This window comes from Opisthorchis viverrini (assembly GCF_000715545.1).
Source record: "Opisthorchis viverrini unplaced genomic scaffold opera_v5_19, whole genome shotgun sequence".
Classification (NCBI taxonomy): Eukaryota; Metazoa; Platyhelminthes; class Trematoda; order Opisthorchiida; family Opisthorchiidae; genus Opisthorchis; species Opisthorchis viverrini.
Window position 1 is genome coordinate 924,593 of NW_008751675.1, and position 20,242 is coordinate 944,834.

General features: G+C 44.0%; 1 protein-coding gene across 1 annotated transcript in view; it reads right to left on the minus strand.

The window, feature by feature from the left end:
* Positions 1–1,692: 1,692 nt before the first annotated feature.
* The window catches only part of T265_01743 (hypothetical protein), a gene marked incomplete at both ends in the record, with an annotated part of 66,933 nt that continues 48,383 nt past the window's right edge, over positions 1,693–20,242 (minus strand). Inside the window, 5 exons of the mRNA XM_009165833.1 lie at positions 1,693–2,057; positions 3,991–4,532; positions 7,006–7,300; positions 7,859–8,250; positions 10,836–11,011. Of these exons, the coding sequence (XP_009164097.1) occupies positions 4,069–4,532; positions 7,006–7,300; positions 7,859–8,250; positions 10,836–11,011 (1,327 nt within the window). The remainder of the gene's footprint in view (positions 2,058–3,990; positions 4,533–7,005; positions 7,301–7,858; positions 8,251–10,835; positions 11,012–20,242) is intronic.

The window sequence follows — 20,242 nt, forward strand, 5'->3', positions numbered from 1 at the left end:
ATCACCATCATCACGCGGTAAAGTGTGTTTGAGAATTCACCTAGAGTAACCAGTTATTAGAATGAGTGATAGCATTCTTCCCCTACTTTTTGGATTCACCGTTATTAAACACAAAGTGAATTTGCGTCCAATCTTCTCGTGACAACCGATGGTTACGGTGACACAACTGATTTTGTGTAACCTTCACCGTGGTCTTAATTGTGGTAACACTACTGGCGCATATTTGTATTCATAGTAACATACATAGCTATTCCGCACTGCAAATACCCGACCTGGGAGTAGTACCGAGTCAAGAAGTGAACGAGAAAGAAATATGTGGTACAAATGAACCTCAGGTGAAGAATCTAGTGAAGTTTGGACGAGACCAGCAAGTGAGTATAGTGATTTGGACGTATGTGCTGGTTGGTAGGACAACAAATTGGTTGGTCGTTGGGCCACAATCAAGTGTCAATAATGGATCGGCTTTTGCTGGAAAGCATGTCTATGCACTTTCTACCGACACTTAATTTTGAATGATGGACACAAGCATTCTCGGCTTTTTTTCGGCAGTAACACAAGATGGAAGGTCTGTGGATGTCTTCCTGCTAAGTTCAACTTCATCGTTGCTTTCGTTGTACACACTTTTTGACGGGTGGCTGTTGATAGATCATCATCACTGTCAGCTGTAATAACCTCGTACTCGTCGTACAGTGATTGCAGTTGCCGCAGTTCCGCTCACCACTGATTTTTTGGGGGGAGGGTAGTAGGTAGCTGCGCATTGCAGGCGGGAGCTGATAAATTGGTGCATAAATCCAGCTTTGTTAATGGGCTTTCAAGTGGACGGGGGCTGGAAAATGAGCTATGCATTGGATGCATAGCTTGGACGCTTGGATCCACAAGCGCCATTGAGGGCGCGAGCCCATCGAGGAAGTCATTCGACTGGCATACGCAGCACGTGGCCAAGCCAGCGCAACCTATGCAGCGTGGTCAGTTCATCTACCGACCGACGTGAACGGTCTTCGTCAACCTGCTTCAACCGTGCCATAGGATTCCCGCTGTACTTTTAAGCTAGGTCAGTTAAGGATTACCGAAAAAACGGAAGTACTTTGCCTCAGTTGATCGTTCCAATCCAGTTCGACCAATACAAACACTGTTTGCTGGAAAGTGTTCTGTCTCCAGAACTATACGCTTTAAGCTCACTGTGGAACACTGCAGGAATGAATTAGCCACTCCTTTGATCGTAGCAGTGGGGTTAACCACCTCTCATGTAGTAGATATCATCGTTGTACGGCTGGATGGCACACTTGATCATCCCAGATGACTTCATTGCGCAACCAAGTGCAGTAAGGTGGCCCTGTGAAAACGTTCACAGTAACCAGGATTAGAGCGATGAAATCGAAATAAGCACACGTTGACGTCTCAAAAGATCCTAACTCAAAAGTACACTTAACGCAAGCTGGCAAAGTTGCGAATCAGACGGATACAACTGTAATTCACAGTTGAACGTGCGACTAACTTTTATTGCAAACGGAACTTTAGTGATTCAACTTACAAGTGCTTCACATCCCCCACCCACTTCTAACAAATAAGTTCTGTACCTTCCTGTGTTGTCTTGCACGTTTGAGATCTAAAAAATTTGACTGGTCCATAATAGAACGTGGACTAGTACTTTATTTTATTTCATATTGCTCAAATGAGTAATGACTCCATCAGAAAATATTTTATATAAGGCAGAAGTACAAATAAAAACGCTGTGCCACGTGGATTTGAACACTTGGAAAATGTACAGAAGAGTTTTTTCCAACCAAACGGGAAAAGAGGGCCTTGGTGCAGTGAATGGAAATGTGCGAAGCAACAGGTAGCCCAGAGGAAAAATGCAGCCAGTTTTGAGTACACTACTACACGTGGTGGATATGGGTCAGCTGTTGTTGTACGGGACTAACGCAGGAGCGTGTTGGCGAGCATGTTGGCGACGCGGACACATCAACGTCATGAAGAGTAGCAGAGATGAGTAATGAGCTGCGTCCATAGTTGAGAGCACCCGGTTGCGAAACGGCCATGAATTAGGATAGTCACAACTGCAAAATATGCAGAAGAAAGGGCCTGGTTCAAGGGTAATGAGTACACCTAAAAAACCGAGGAAGCTTTTCCAGTAAGGAGTAAATAGGATGGGATTTAACTGCATGAAGAGATGACATCAAGTATACTCAACACAGACAGACGGAGATCACACACATTTCAATAAAACAATCTACGTTTGACCTAACCTTAAAATCCACTTCTAAGTAACTGAGAATCAGCGAAAAAGCTATGTACCAAGCTGGTAGATGATTTGATACAAAAAAGCTAACTCCAATGTCGAAGTTTTCGAAGTATAGGATGGTTCTCAATTTCCGAACCTTCACTCTTCCCAAAAGTCGCGGCGGTATCATGCCAAGGCCATTGGTAAGCAAAGCCCTGCATGAATTCTAGAAACCAAGTGGCTTGTTGAGTCTTGTTCATTCAAGTTGTGTTAAATTTGCTGATTGCTGCTTAGTCCCGCTGTTGTGTCTGGTCGGATTTCCAGGGCCATTTAAGCCGCAGTGAGGAGGTCGGATTGGAGGGCAAGACAGCTAGCTGATACGATGATGATATCGATGATACTCAGTTCGTCCGTTCGTTCGAATGAGACTAGATTCGGTATCATGAGAGGCCACTGGCCTTGGAAAAGCAGGGAAGCTTAAGGCACAAGCGACCTTGCCAGATCACTGGAAATGGTGAATGTTTCAAGCATACTAGTGTCTTAATACACTGAGAAAAATTAAGGTACTGATTATGTCAACAGTCCATCCTGTAGAAAGTACTCACTTTACGGTGGACCCCCCTGAAATCGGGAACATGAGGAACTTGTCTGTCTGTCCCAGGAAGACTCACTACGTAGTTCTCTTAATTTATGCGAATAAAACTTCTGTTCAAGACAGAGAGATGGTCAAAACAAGTTTGGACAATGTACAAATCACAGCTTTCTAAACTATCAGACTCCTATGTTGACACGTGATCAGCCGGTTGGTGTGCGAGGACTGCGGCCGCTGAAGTCATTCAGATCACACCACATTTAGAAACTTCTGGTCGCTAGCCTCTTTCCTTGACAATACTTCCGGCACGGAATCATCCCACATTGGCGAGCCCTGCTGTCCTGGTGATTTTCGAACTATCAAGCCAGAATGATACACTGAAATCATCGGTCCCAGGGGTCAAAACCTCGTCGTATGAACACTGGGAGAGGCGGGTACAGCAAGACCGTTTTACGCCATTGGTTCAAGCATACGGACAATGCGGTTGGAATACTTTATAAAAGTATCTAGGGCAACCATACTTGTAGCTATATGAATATTTCACAGTCTACCATGCTATCGTGCAATTTGCAGATTTATACCACAGCAAGACATGACCGGTAGTCTAGCTTGGGGTCCGAATTTAGTTGATGGGAAGACAGATATGCGAAGTCTGCATATTTGCAGGCATCTCTTGCCTCCCACCACTCGGACAATGAAACTTTGTCCACAGCCTTTCATGAGGGGCTTGTTCATGAGAGTGGATTGTCGTCTGGTGGAGGTTTTGTCCTCTGTTAAATGACTGTCCTTCTGATTAGCCGCGAGTAATATTCTTCAGTATTTCATTAATCCACTGAGCTTGTTTATCGGTTTCGATTGGTTGTTTGGGTCTCTGACTCAGCCGGTGCTCTCCACGTCTAGTTTTTCAACAGCTAGGAATTCCTGACCCTCTGTGGCTCGAGCGAAATCGAACAAACTAGTGAGTAGTGTAAAATATTCAAAGGTCGGATGAGATGTCTGTCTTAACTGAAAAACGTTCATCTGATGTTCCAGTATTTTGCTGCTGTACTCTGCTTCCAATTGCCATCTTGGTCAGACGGACAATTCAGATTATGTGATGTGAGTATGTGGACTGGAGGAGTTAGAGTACGTTCGACCAAAGATAACGAATTAAGTTCAGATGCTTTGGGAAACTTACCCTAGAAGTGCTGAAGTAAGGAAGGTGTTGATATGTGTATGCGTTTGTCAAACCATCGCCGCTGATCAATTAAAATCGTCAGACTACATTTGACAGGGAATAGGTGTGCCCAGAGAATGATTCATACGAAGTGGCGTGAGAAGGGGATTGTATGGTAACTACCGTTTGGCCTTGTTCATTCACATGTCTGGTATCATTATCATCTAAAATATTTGACCCAGGAGGTGTGTTGAATGAACTGTTGTGATTTGTACGACTCAGTGTATTCACAGAGTGGTGAATTGCACTACGGCCCGACAAGTAGTGCACACATTCACACATGGGGGTCCAACTTGTATGACCAGTGCAATTGAGTATCGAAGGACTGATGAACGCTTGGAACGGTTGATCATTTGTAATTGTATGGCGTTGAGAAGCTTCACCGAAGGAGTTCATGTGAGGCGCAGCAGTCTCTCGATCTTGCCTGTCGGTTGAATAGGTATACAGAGAAGTCGTTGGATTTTCGCTCATACTGGGATGTGGTGGGATTGACACAGACTGGGCTAAAATGTAATCATGGATTGAAGGCAAACAAAATGTGAATGTTTTGTGTCATAGTTTAGTCCGAGGAAGTAAAATGGAACAGTTGTTGTAAGGGAAGGAGACGCAGAATTCGTTCTCAAGACCAAGTGCTAGGAATTTTGAAACAAGTAAGTCTCGGAAAATAGATTTATCCATAGCATGAACAAGCATATGGGAAACGAATTCTTATGGCACAAATAAAAATCCAAGTTGTTATGAGTCTTGGAGATGCCTTTGAGGGAAGAGTAATCTATCCTAAATTCATTATTGTGACTCAAGGATGCACTCATTGAGACGCGAATGGTACGTGAGTGCCTTGAGAATAACTTCTTTCGCTCCATAATTTCCAATCAGTACTGTAATCCTAAGAGTGATAATAGATGCCAGCTTTACGTTAGTCCAGTGGTGTCACGTGACTTCTTTCCAAGGAGAACTGAACAATCTTCATTCCATATGTAAGAGACAAGGACATTTTGTTCCCTCACGTGCAGTTATCGTCTGAACATTCAGCTTACCAGGCACACAACTGGGCGTTTGTCGAGTGCCGGAGCTCATAATATTTGGGTTTTTTTGTAGCACTTGCCAGAAGGAGTAAACTGTACAAGAAAAACACGGAAGCTGATCTGCTAAACCCGCCAGAATTCTGGGTCACTCGTAGTTGCAGAGATAGAACTGAAGTGCTACTGGGGACACCCAAGTTTATCATGTAGAGCTTTGGAGGGGTTAAACTCTTGGTCGTTGTGCTGCTTTGCTCGTGTGATGCGCGTCACATAAAACTTGTTCATAATCGGGGCTTCCGTCCGGGTCGGTCTTGTTTCTCATACTCTTTCTTTATCCGGTGACCAGTAGGTTGGAAATTCAGCAGAAAACCGGTCGGCCCAGCATCAGATCAGCATATACAGCAATCAAGATCGCACCTGCCACGAACGAGTCATCAGCGTGATGTGACCAGCAGATTGGAGAATATAGTGAAACACAGCACTGAAAACCTACACCTGACGGAGGAGCGGTTTTCGATTTTCTGCGAGGCTGTGACCGAAAATGCGGAAATCGCATTCTTTTATGTCTGGAATCATTAACTCCTCATTGTTGTGAGAAAACTTGTTATCCTTAGTTATGAATGAAATTTCAGAATTCACTTCCCTCATTCTATCCATGGGATTCCACCAGAGCAAGAGTCTCATGACTGGGTTGCCAGTTCACCATCCTAACTTGCGCTTCCAGTCTCTGATAGTACTTGTGCCAACTTCCGTTCACGATGCTCCTTGACCTGTATTACTATGTCATAAAGGTCTGGTAGGTAAGCCATTCCCAATTAAACGTATGCTCAACCAGTTTCTTATCTTCCCTTAATGAAGGGAACCAGTGTGTGCCATCCGCTTACTTCTAGATTTGCACTGAGCTGAATACGATAATTTTGGCGAATTTTCCTGAGCATCGATTAGCACCAACCAGTGAATCGAGTTAGCGGCAGAACCAAAGACAACACCCACAGACTGACCGGAAGTAAGTGAAATCACGGCCCAAAATTCAGTGTGTGATCGATCAATCTTTGTTTGAGTTTGTTATCTATAACCTGCATAGACCAGAAGGAATTCGTTTTTCATAGAGACCTATGAAACCTGAGGGTAGGTTGCAAAATCTGTGAACGTAGGTGTACAACAGGCATGACGTCACAGCCGCAAGAAAGGAGTAGTCAGGTTCGCTCAAATTACCTTATCAACAACGTTAGATACGAGACAAACAGATTCAAGGTCTTCCACTCGCCTGTTGTGTAATCGTTGTGAGGTGAAGTCTGCTCTCGTTTGAAGCATTACATCCACAGTTAACTGGTTGGAAACTACTGGAAACTACCAACCTATTCGATTGTGTTCCGTTGATTATATGAAGTCACCGGGTGATGCTCATGGTCAGAAACTATTCGATTAGAGTTAGTAACTTTTACTCGTCAGTATCGGTGTACTAGCGGTGGAATACATAAACGATTACCTGTCACCCAGTAAGGGGCCTGTGATTAAGTGTAACGTGATTCATTCCTAGTGCGATCAAGATGTCCAACAAAGCGGAGCATTCTCACAGCTCGACAAGGTTCGCCACAAGGATCTTGCCTGAGCTAAGTCACGTTAATATATGGACATTTCCTCGAATCAACTGAGGTTGCCAGAGAAACACAGCATGATTTGAATATTAGATGGGTCACTGTAAGGAAAAGACCCCTCAACATACTTTTCGATTTGAGGCATTCAGAGATTCCCCCTTGTTCATAAACCAGACACTTGGCTTCGAGAGCTCAGTGCATAAAAGACCTACGATCCGTAACTCCAAAAGTGAGAGACTTCATAGTGGCTGTACACTATTCATTTTATACCTGCCACAGTATAGCATGCAAATTTCCCAGGAAGATACCGGAAAAATTAACTAGTATTTAAGATAATCTGGCTAATTTACACTCACTGTGAATCGAATCGGTCAGCAGAATTGCTGAATCATTTCCAAATGTTTTCTCCCCCGGACTCTGCTTGTTTGCCGGTAAAGGAAGATCGGGAGGCCTCAACCGATTCCCCGTTTGTGAATGTCGCACACTGCATGTGGTCAGGTCCCACCTTTGGGGTGTATGTGTTACGGTGGAGGAAGAGGGCTTTCCAGAGTCTGTATCCTTGTTTGACGAGCCATACTCGGTACCATTCTCCTCACATACTGCCTGTGCGTGATGTAGACAGTAGAAAGTGGACGGCGCAGGAGATGTACTCTGTGAACAAGGTGGGGTCACGGAGGAGAATCTGTGAAAAATTTTCAATGGAACCTTCGTCGATGAGATTTGTCAATCTAAACGGGCCACCTAGAAATTTGTGTAAAACCTTGTTTCGTGAGAGATCACATATAGGAAACATCCTGAGCGCGATTTTCGAATAAAGGTTGACCGAACCGTCACGAGGACTTGAAATCAGCTCAGATTTTAGTAACAACGATGTAGTCCACAGTCCTCATGACAATACAGCGGGTGGGGGTGTCGAGAGTTAGGTTAGGTTAGTCAGGTTCCTCCCGTTTGGACAACTTGCCGAGTAGGTAAGCAGATGCTTAAAGTGAAAGCAGAAACGAATGTTCAGATTCCAATATCCTATCTCTATACAGTACGATCTCTCTTGATAAAGTGTGTGCCTGTTCATTACGCGAGCCTACTTTATTACTGATGCGACATCAGGACATATTTTAATCAACGATTACGTGTGCGGATAACAAAGTGAGAAAAAATGAAATGATCAGACTATGAAAAGCAGAAACGGGGTTATATACGCTTGAAACTGACTTGCTGAGTTGGTCTGTTCCGGCTAGTTGTGGACCATTCTGGTTGTGGACAAACGGAACAAAAGTCACATGTCCGGGTAGTCTCATCAGCTTCCGCTATACCAGCAGACCCAAACGAAGGTACAAGTTGGGAGCATGCTGGACAGGATCTGGAGGTTACCACCTTAGGTGTATATGTCGATGACTCACACAGATTGACAAGCGAACCAGAGAGTAAATCGCGTCGTTTACTATGAGACGCCAATATACCCTGATGTGAAGTGCTTTTTTTCTGGTTTGGTGAACAGCACAGGAGATGTGACTCGCCGGTCCGTCCTGCGAAGCACATATCCATGAAGAATAGAGCCAAAAAGGCGAGAACCAGACCTGAGATGATGATATCAAACAGTTCGGCTGAAAGTAAGGACAAGAAGAGTGAGTTGGCAGCTGCCCGAGTTGCGCAAATCACTTGGTGGAAAACATGCTCCTTCATAGCGACTATCCAAAAAGCATGCGTGAAGGGATCTAATCAGAGAGATCGGGAAGTGACAACTTTGTAGTTACCAGATTCTGTGCAAGCATCGATGAAGCAAATCGAAATTTCTCCAGTAGCCAAGTGATTACCTGATTGTTTCACCAGCAGACCCGGAGTGAAACCTTACAATTATGGCACCTATGAGGTAGAACCTTAAATCCGTAAGCGTGGGGTGTGTTTGTACAAGATTTAATGACAGTACTCTTTTTTAAGACGGACCCATAATGAGATAGACTTTTCTTCCTGAGGCAGGGCGATCCTAATCGCGACCAACTAAGTGGCCTCCGCAAGTGACTGGGCTGTATTCGGTAAGGTCTCTGCTGGTGGGTTGAGACAGATTAAAGCATCGAAACCTGTTAAAAGTGAACGTCAACTCCATTATGGTGGATGAAGAGATTTTGATTTGATCGTCACAAGCTACTTTCTTCGTTTTTGGTTCTCCATAGCACACAGTGGTATCTTAGTTGGACATCTTGCAATGCGAAAAACGACACTACTGAGGGTATGGAACCGCGACACGAATCAGCAGGTAAGAAATCTGACCATGTAAAGGGAACACAGGGGTCCAGTGAAGCGATGTTCTTCAGCCATACACTTATTGGCTGACGACTGATAGGTGGGGCAAAGCAAGGGGTGTAAGATCTGAGTGGCATTTGGGGAAGTAATTCAGGTTAGCGGTTATGCGTGATTGCTCCTAGATCTACAACTTCCTAAGCTCACGAAATCAAACACAACGGGAAGGACGCCATCTAGGGTCACCTTATTGAGACCGCAACTACGGCCTCATGGCATTGTGTCCTGATCTTCCCTGAACTAGCTTCTCAAGTCAAACGGGACATCCGTTGCCCAAGTTGATAGATCTCATTCTGGCTTGAATGATTTCCTCGCGATATCCTCAATCAGCACGTACATCGGGCGCCATTCTACCACTGATCAACTATACCGCTGAGTTTCATTGCGGTACCTCGAGCGGCATAGCAATCATTTGATTCTCAATATGTAGAACCGCATCTATATTGTTTCATCAAGCCAAAGTGGCCCTGTGTAGCAAAACAGGTCCCGCTTGTGAGAAGATCCGGAGAATATGGCTCGGCTAATTGACAGAGCTGATAAATACGTGCCACGTGATCGACTGCGGTAGCGCGGGCGACAAAAAGCAAATCGGTGCAAGAACTTAGACATCAAAGCCAAAAAAGAACAGGTGACTTTGAGAAAATAACCTCATCTGCATACAAATTTGGTTTTTACAAGAGGCTTAACTAAATAAAGTTGAATATCCCGTTCATGATGGTTCGATTCAACCGAATGTGCTGCACCAGACTGCCTAATGTTAGTACAGTATTCGAAAAATCACGATACGTTATTGCCTGGACGTAACACACTACTTATAACATTGTTCATCCAGCTGAAGCCGATCATCATAAACGAGACCTTCGGTTGGATTCAGTTGACTTTCCTTTCAAAATCAGATTCATATGCAGTTGTGAGTATATATCAAAATCTATCCAATCTAGACTCAAGAAGAACATAACGTTGACATAAATCCAGGGACTTCGCCTAACTTATGAAATATTAGGAGGGCGAAAGCACTCGTGGGCTGTCAAAGGACCTGCAGCAACCCAATGAGTAGTCTGTTACGAATAGTTTATTTTGTTTAGGTTTTTAAAATAAACCAGATAATTTAGAGGAGGTCCACTGAAGAATGGGACAAAGGTCTTCGTAAACCTGTCCCCTCAATCTACTCCGAGTGTAGGCGAGGTTTTACATCTCAGCAGTTCAGTACCGTGGCTGACGTAAAGCTGTCCATATCATTGGGGTTGGAGTACGCTTCTTCCTTCTAAGTCTTCGTTTTTGATGGACTGTGCCGAGGCAGTTAAGCCCTATTCAGCCTAAAACATTATCCAATAGATTTGCAAGGATTATTAATGAATTTTTGAATTCATCACACTGATACATTCTCCTGTCTTCACATTTTTTCTGAAAACAAGAAGGAGCGCTTGAATGGGACCAAGTTTTGCTGGAAGGCGTCTGATGATAGAACTTGTTGCAACCTTCACTCTCCAGCCGAAAACGGTGCACGCCTTGATTGGCGTTATAACGAAATACGGTAAGGGGATCCGCACACCAAAATGGTCTCCACGGAGAAGAAAATTCCCAGACAAGACTATAAGCTTATTCCGGGTCACGCACCGCTTAGAGTGTAGTTCCCCCAAAGAGAAGCCAGCTGTGAGGAGAATTTGAATCTTCTCATGTTCCCACGGTTCTCACTTAGTATAAAAAGAGGGATAGCTGCTTAATGAAATAGAATATCGATAATAATACTTTGTTATCAATCTTAAATGACAGTAAGGTGTACGCTCTTGTCACTATCCAGCAAATAGGATGGCGCCAAATTGGAACGTTCGTCCTTTATTCCTTGAATCCCAAAACCAAACATCCAAATTTACTGACTGGAAAGGGGCACTATATAGAAGTATTCTGGGAGTTCGCAGTCGTTGTGCGTAATTAACAAGTTGAGCTGAACCTCCAACATCGCATAACCAGGTTGACTTACTCAGTGGGTTGTAAATAGACTGCACAGACTCCAAACGAACCAGTCGATTTTTGTCCCGCGTCAATTGAATTGTGATCGTGACCAGACTGAAAGTAATAAACCACCAGGAATGGTAATTTGACATATAGAAAACTCAATTTGTACACATGAATAGGAGCAAACTTATTGATGTGAAAAATAGCAATGTTGGGCAACCAAAAAGGTTTTGCGAACAACACGTGACCGAATTCGGCCTAGATTGATTGCTTCGCAGATCTGCTGATTGATGAGTTTATTTGCAGGTCGCGGAGGGAGGGGGACAGAGCAGTCAAATAGAATATACTCCAAAGGCAATTCAATTAGTTGGTAATAGTGGCTGTTAGTTTCTGATGTGTGACGCTCCAGTGGAAATTAGACGACCAAGACAAAAATAACCAGCTTAATTAGGTGGCTAGTTCATGGTAGAACTGCGCTATTCAGAGTATTACTGGGAATCGTTTTTTTGCGTTACACTGGTTCAGCTGAATGATGATGAATGGCGCAGTTCGTTGGATGAATCGACATTCGAACACCCCTTTCCAAAAAAAACAATTTGGACTCCACTCAAACTCGCATTTATTACTGCTTTATACCATAGCACTACAGTGGTTTACTGAGAAGACCACCTTTGTATCAAGAACACGACTTAAAATATTGTAAGTAAACTATTTTTGTTATCCAAGTCATATCGATCTGTAAGTGCTAGAATTCAGCAGTCGATAAATCAGATATGGTGAATCAGGGTGTTACCATCTGGAATACTGGATACTGTTGCCCGATGGAAGTAAGCATCTGTAAAACTATGATGTACTGTGATGTTTCTCAACGTTCCTATTGCTCCACGTGCGAGAATAAGTTTTGCGCATTTGTTGATGTCCGGGGTAAGTTTAGCAGATGTGAGTGTGGTGAAATTAAACAACCGCCTGGATGCGATTGGATTAGTCAACTATGGGGGAATGATTAGCCACCAGGGACTCTCCACCTTCTTTGAATCAAACTTAATACAAACCGTCCGGTCCTGGTGTCTCCTCTGGTTTCAGTAAGGATATTTCGTATTTCATTTCTTATTCTGAGGGGCAACTATGTTTAGCATTTCGCGTGAAGGTCAACGGTGAGTCCCACGGTGAGCTCACTACACGGAGTGATGTCATACAATGTTGCTCCGTTTCACCGTTGCTATTCAACTTCATCGTAAGTTAGGATTGGGGAACACTCACTCCCAGCCTCTAATGCCTGAGGGGTCGAAGCGCTCCCAGGGTGGGCGCTCACAAATATCGAGTGCACGGACAACACAGATCCTCTTTGATTTGGCGTCACTACAATGCTAATAGCATTAAATACTCTGAATAATTTTAGCCTGTGGTTTCGCATGCGATTCACACCCCTAGAATGTAGAATGCTGCTGAAAGACTGGGTGGGTTCGAACTCTAGCTCCATGCTTGCGGATGAACCGATTGAGGTATTAGAATGAATAGGGAGAGATCAAAATAGTTCCGCTGCCTGTTCCACAGCTAGTGGAAATTAGCTTATCTGTCAAAAGCTGCATTGCACTGCATATATGCGAGATGGCCCAAGTGGTTAGAGCGCGAATTTACTGACCGGAAGGTTAGTGGTTCGAATCCGACCTCTGCCTCTCGACATCCCCTGTCTAGATTTGGACAACCTGGTAGTATCCCAGCCTTTGTGCAACCTTCGGATAGCATGGCAGCTAGGCACCGAAAGGGCGCTACAGCTGAATGATTTTTTATTAACATATATGGTTGGAATCCTGACCGGTGTGCTCTAAGGACGTCAGAAATCTTTCATTTTCCAACCACTAATATCTTATGAGCATTACCGAGTCTGGTGGGAACACCGCAGAAGCACTGCTGAAGTACGTCGTTAGCTTTCGGAAGAGTGGATGAACATCCCACTCGATTGGTCACCTGCTCCGTATGCCAGCCCACCGTATCCCTTGAGCAGCTCTTTCGCAAATCCACGCAAAGAGCGAACACGAGCCAGGGGAGGTCAAACAATGATTCAGCAAGGAAGTACGAAATCTATTCCAAGAAAAGTCGGCTGCACTGTTCATCGCTATCCCCCTGGATAAGGACCCTGAGACGGGACGTATCAATCGTTAAAGACAGTTACACCTTCAAAGCTTATTCATCCAGGCTGTTGTCTTCAATGCATACTTCCATTGCGATCTCCTCAATGAAAATTCACCGACACTACTGTATTTGTGAAGTACCTATATCAGCTATCGCCTCCAATTCTCAGCTTATACCCACCTTCCCAAATCATTGGGGAACAAAACTGTAACAGCTATAACCACCGTGCGGCAGGTACGCGCGCTTTACAGTTGATAGTGATGATGATAATGATAGTAAGGAGAAAAGGAAGAAAACCTTAGTTCGAAAAATTCAAGTGCTGGATTCGCCATTCACTGGACTCAACGGTCAAAGCGAAAGTGTTCATAAGTCAGTTGAGAGACGTGTCCGATCACCTAATTAGTTTACTCACTTGTAGTAGATGACAATAATCTCACGTAATTCGAACAGGATGGGTATGACCACATTGCTTCTCGAATGCAAAAGGGAAGACGAACTAATATCGCGGAAGCTAGAATATTTTGTTGTGGGGAGATATGACTGAACAGTTAGGCCATTTCTATGATTCACGAAAAATTCACAAACCCGCGGTTTCACCCGGACCCTTACATAACGGAGAGAATTCGCATCACCGCATATTAAGCAGATGCTTGGTTAGTCTTCTAACTTTCTTCTGGACAAGTTTATCTCCAATACGGTGCCCAGTAAAACAAGTGGTGCAGTACATTCAGGTGAAGAATATCATAAGCGAGAGATGCAACTGGGATTCAGCTGAGTCAACCATTAAAACCAAATTCATGTGCAGCTTAGTGTATTTGGCGGATTTCAACAATTTTGCCTCCAACAGAATATGAGGTTGACGAAGAATGGAGGACAGAGTCTGCTGGTGAGCCTAAAGAAGGGCAAAACCGGTCGTGGGATGCCGAAGAGTTTTCAACAACCTTGCGGGTAGATTTCTGTAGGGAGTTCAACCACCCACCATTTGAAGGATTCTTTTGAACTTTGTCGGATTATCGGTGGATTAGCAGTGTGTTTCACTGATATTCTGAATCATCTTTTAAAAATGTACCGCCATGTCAAGCTGTCGAGTTTTTTTTTACACGACTAAATGGTGAGTCTAAACATCACACCAAACGTCCCAGCCTCTCTGGCAAAAGATTTCATCCTTCTCAATTTCGATTCAATTTGGAAAACCTCGTCTGCAGTCAGATGGACGGGGTTGCCATGGTCATTCTTTTGGGCCCGACGCTTGTTGATGTGCTCTTGCTTATCTTAAAAAGTGGTTATACTGCCAGCAGCAAACGTTACAACTACAATAGTATCCAGACTTCAGTATTAGAAATCACTTGGTCAGAATTTTGTCTATCTTCGCAATGTGTACCGCAGCTTATCAGGGTCCAAAGACAATCGATAGAGCGAAAATTTGGTCATCTTGGATATTCCGCCTGAAACACGTCCGGATGACTGGGTGGCCTTTGAAATTCACCGTTAAACAATGTAGATTGGTCAGTTTTGCACCAGTGATTCATAGACGCGGCTCAACTAAGACACTGTTATACGGGGCCAAGAAATTTGCATCCCTGAAGAGTTGCACAAAACGGAATCTCACCCTGATGCGGCTACGAGGGATGTTCTGTCCAAAAACATAGGCTACAGAAAACTAAACTACGCTCGATTTCTGCTGCTTACTAGCAACTAGCAATGAAAGGGAATCACGTATTTGTGAGAATGAAGCGAAAAAAAACAGCTTCCTTGGATCGTATTTTTCTAGCCACACAACTAAGAACAGCCAGGTCCAAATGAGCCGTGAAACCTTTGGTTGGCCAGCCTAAAGGACCTGTTTTCCAAAGCTCAAGTCATCTGCCAGTTCAGATGCGATTACTGTAGCATTCACCTTGGCAGAGATAATCACTGTCCGTCACAGCAAACATCTGGGCACATTCAAATACCCGGGTAATTAGATCAGACAACGATAAACTAGTTGTCTATCCACGGTCTGGGACTCCACATCAGCAGCGCCTGCTAATGACGAGATATTTCGTTGGCCCCGAACAATCATTCACGCCTTTTGGGTGATCGGATTCCACGTAGACTGGCTGATTACGCTGAACCAGCCAGCTTTACATGAATAAAATTCCGTGCATAGAGATATGTATCCAAATTGGCTCTGGTATCAGACTACCTCTCCCTACGCTGAATTGTTTCATATTTCGCTTATTGCTGCTACCGTGTCATAAATTCAGAAGTAGAAGAAGTGAAAATTAAAACAAACGCATACTTACTGTTACTTCTGTTCCCTTACCGTCCCGATCGAATAACACATGCATTGCTGGTAATGCTGCTTAGTTCCATATCCTAGAAGAATATCACTCCCACCCAGGCTTCGGTCAATAGTGACCGCCGGGCCGGTGAGAGGACTGTTACCGGAATGTGAATTGGGTCCGAGTATGCCAAATGACACTGAAGAAACTCACAAAGCAAACTACAATCAGTGCCTACAGTGGTGGTAGCTTGCCGGTATTTAGTAGGCAATAAATATCCACCAAGCCAGTATGATGGACTTACAAAAAGCCTAAAGATGACAATATTTTTAATCATTTGAGGAAAAAGTGGGTCATGAGGGGAGAGTGTAGTGTCTATCTGAGGCCACAACTAGTGAGTTGCGATGGTATGGTGAAAGGCAACCATGCCGATCGGGGAGACAACATCAAGGTCGTTTGAGACGTCCGCTACAGTACTTAAGGTGAAACCGTACGAGAAATTTTGTCACACACAGTAAGCCGAACAAGTGAAAGTACTTATGTGATGTTGCGAACTGAATCCTTTCAGCCAAAAAGCTGCTGAAAAATTTGTTTAACCAAGCCGTTTCCCAAGATTAACCCCATTTATTGTCTGGTCATAACTTCTGTGAAGTCATCCCCCACGGAACTCTTGCGGAATCATGTGACAAAGTAAAATTTGCCGCATAACCTATGAGACCGTCCAAAGCCACACCTACCTGTAACGTCACCCTCACTTGTCATCACATTTTTTCGCGGAGCAAAGGATGGATTGCGGTTGTGGAGTAAACATTATTTTCAGCATTCCCTCTGTGTAAACCAGGTAAACCTGTGTCCAAATAAGCAAATTCAACAAAAAATCGCCAGTATGAGGCGATGAATAAGAGCAAACAAGCCTCAACTAGAAGACTCCTTATTCTATAAATATGGTGCTTTGTGGCCTGAAGTTGGTCTTCAACCAGTATTAGTAACTACGTTCTAGTCGAAGGCCACTGATAGACTAAAACTTCATGCACCACTCAGAAACAATGGAAAATCCCATCAAGTAGGTCACCTTCTTGTGAGAAGAAATCAATAGATTCATTACTCAGTAACGTTAGGGTTTGACGCAAAGACCAGGTGACTAGGTTACAGTGTTGTTCGAGTTTTCAGGTGGGAGGCCAACCGATCGTTGCAGAACTTGTAAGTGTTCGACCACTGACTTGGAAGTCGCGGGTTAGAAAAACTCCGCCAATGTGATGACTCTGAATAGAAATGAAACCGTTTGCGGTGGTTCGCGGCTTTCTAGTGTAGATTGGATTAACTGACTGGACGAAACCTCAATGTGGGTCAGAGAGTGCTATGGTCAGTGAACTAAGATCGAAAGTACATGAACTGGGGGCCGGATCTAGGGTCTGCTTCATCTGGTACACTTCTTGTGAAGGTTCCACTTGAGTACCGTTTACAGTGCTTTTTGGCTTGTGTGAGTGGGCTACTGCCACAACAGCTAGGTAAGCGAGGAGGATTACAGCAAGTTTGGTCCGGTTGTGCTAACTACTCCTGTTTAATGACAATCCTACCAAGCCACACCACCAAGGCCACCACCCGTACCTTGGCCAGCTCTATTTTCTATAGTTTATTTATACTAGAATTATTGGCGGTTTTCACCATCTCGGTCGCCAGTCGTTGTTGTGTGAATCCTATCTCAATCTTAAAACTTCCTGACTTTCTTGATCTATCCGTGTGTCTAAAGTATGTCCCGTTATCACCAAGTCTTTGACCACCGCCTAGAGTTTGTCCTCATCCATTGATGGTTTACTTAGCCGTTTATTACGCTCAACAATTCTGGTGTGTAGCTCCTTGGTTGTTGATTCTATGTAGACCTTAGTGCAGTCGCAATATTGCGGTCTGCAGTTCATTCAACAGGGAGCAGATGACTCAGTTGCACAACTTCCTTCCATTCCGGGACGCTACTCGAGTGTTGAATAACCTCAAATGTTCATGTTTGACACTGGGTCTGATATCTTTCTTGTTACTGCTTGCCCAAGCTCACTGGACACCCATTTTCTTGAAGTCTATTTTACCTTCAGTTTGCCGCTGACTGGACAGAAATATGGTGCGACACTACTAGCCTAATCATAAGAGGTTCAAGACAGCACTTGTGTCCAGGACACGTTTCATCCTGATTTGGACTCGTCAGGTAGCTGTATCACGATCAGTCATGCCATGCCACGTGGCGAATAGGAAATGGAGTGTTTTCCAGTGGGTGAACTTGTTGAGAGATGCAACTACGATGGTTCACTTTGAGGCTGATCTAGTGAACAAGACGCAAGTAAAGGTTGATACAGGCGTTCTCATCAAGATGGGCCATATTAATCTCGTTCTATTTTCCGCGACAGTTGATAACACCACAAAACCCGCAGAGCTCCTGCACAGTGCAAATCAAGACGCCGTGGCACATACATAGTGCTGACTGTTAGCCATTCAGCTACCTAACAATGGTCAACCCAGAAAACGAAGTTGACCTCCCAACTTTCCGACAAACCAACGGAACAAACTAGCAGCATGCATCGTAACGGGGAGGCAGAGAGGATGTGAATTCGCATGTGGCAGAAAGGGGAGAAGACAAATGCATCCAGACAGAGAGCTTTGAGCGACAAACCAAACTGACTCATTCACATTATCAGCAATAAACATTTGACAGCATTGGAAATTGGTTTAGATGGAATAAAGTAGAGTAAAACAAGCCTTTTTGAAAATGCTTTCATCAGCCAACGTACTCTCTGTTCCCCAATTCATGCCATTAAGCCTAAAAATTTAATAGCTTGAGAACCTTTTAATCTAATGTTTACCGATGATTTGAACAGTGATTTGCATCTGTGTGGGCGCGAACCATCTATGTACCGCTTCTCTCGCAATAGAAGAAAGAAAAGCACTGTGAACGGGTTTTTTCGCTGTAGAATGCCCACTCAATGCAGCGAATTAATGGACATTGAATGGCACTCACAAAAGCACATGTCAGTCTCGGTGTTTATATCGTAGTCTTGTTGACATATTTGCTTTTTCAGGGGTATTTTGGACTAACTGTTTACGCGTCCTTTGGTTAAGACTGGCGTACCACGGACCAATCTGATTTCGACGCAGTTGAATACACGTTTACTCGGCTTACATAGATATTGGGGCTTGAAAGCAAAACCCCGACCATCAGGAAAGTTTTGGTTGTGCACGCAGTGGGTGAGATAGTCAGTTATTGTGAAACCGAGACCTTCAACAAGAATAATAGACGAGATGGTTGACGTATCACGATATGGCCAGTTTTTCATGTCCGTATTCAGTGACAACATCCAGACAGCAAAATATGAGCCCGATTGATGAAGATGTGCCTCTTGGTGCGCTGCTCATCAGGCGGCCATAGATGGGAGAAGGTGCTGGCGTTGAAGGTTCCGGCAATGAGTGTCACTAGGACTTGTGGGATTTGTTCAAAACAAACAACCCAACAGGTTTTATGGATTATCGTCTTCGTCATTAGAGGGGCCATAAAAAATCATATTCCACTAAGCGAAAGTGCACCACTAAAGGAATGGATGCGCTCAACTCATTCCCTAACTAGATAGATGAATGTGTGGGGATTTCGTCCTATAAGTGAAGCCAATCTGTGCTGAAAAAAGCCGAGAAGCACTGTACAGCTGTTTCAGCCATATTGGGTATCATTAGCAGTGCGTATCTCATGAAACTCCGGAGATTCTCGAACCCGCGAACTCCTGGCTAGTAGTTTGAACAGTTAACCGCTCAGCCACAGGCGGCTGATCAGCAGTGTGATTAACTCGCACTTAGGATAAAGCGCCACTCATCCTTCCACCACGGGATCCTCATCACGCGGTAACACGTGCTGAATGGCTCTTCGAGCAACGACTTTGTCTAAGTGCGAGTTAATCAAACTGCTGATCAGCTGCTTATGGCTGAACAGTTAAGTGTTCAAACTACTGACTAGGAGGTCGCGGGTTCGAGACACTCCGGAGTTTCATGATATGCGTACCTCTTATGACTCACAATAAGCTAAAAACTGTACAGGAATTCTAGGATTTTCAGCATAAACTGGCTTCACTTACAGGACGAAATCAGCACAGAAATCCCAGATCTCCTCACACTACTAATAGATAAATGTATTTCAACTGCTATTGTGAACGATGTGGATTTGAATTTCCCTAGAAATTCGCAATAACAATGATTCTCAACGGGGGTGAAACATCTACACAGTGCTTCTCCGCCCATAGAATAAAATGAACTCATCTTGGAGAAAAGGGTTGACGTTCGGTCAATTTTGTTGCAGTCTATCCAAGTTTTGTACGACGTAAATGATAGTACAAAGGATGATTTCGTTGCACGATTCGCGCATTTGATAGGCCCACTGGTCGCGCGATAAAAGATAAACATTTTGGCCGAATCTTTATCATGTGTAGGTGTGTATACGAACCCGAGTAATGGTGTGCTTCGGGGCATCATAGTCCATGTTAGGCTCGCGCGACTTTGATGGTATTCTGCGATGCAAATGTAGGATGATATGAGCTGTAATTACGGTCGGGCAACAAGTATCCGTGTAATCATGTAGGTGACTCATTACTTCAGTTAAGGCAGCAATAGGAACAGTGGATTTGGAACAAATGTAGGCGCTGTCAGATTTTGCTTTCTTGGTGGGATTGTGTGGATATCCAGAAAGTGGGACATATTGCAACACAGAAGCGGAAGGAGAATCTGCTCAATTTTGGGGCACTAACGCATACTTACAAGTGTACAAGATTACTACTGCTGGAAAGAATGGATTGTACGATAGAATATCCGACTTTTCATTCAGCTGATGCAAATGAAGACTGACAAGTTAGACTGAATTTTGAAGCGTGAACACCTCAACCGAATAATAATAATAATTGTAATAATCGTACTGTAGAACGTT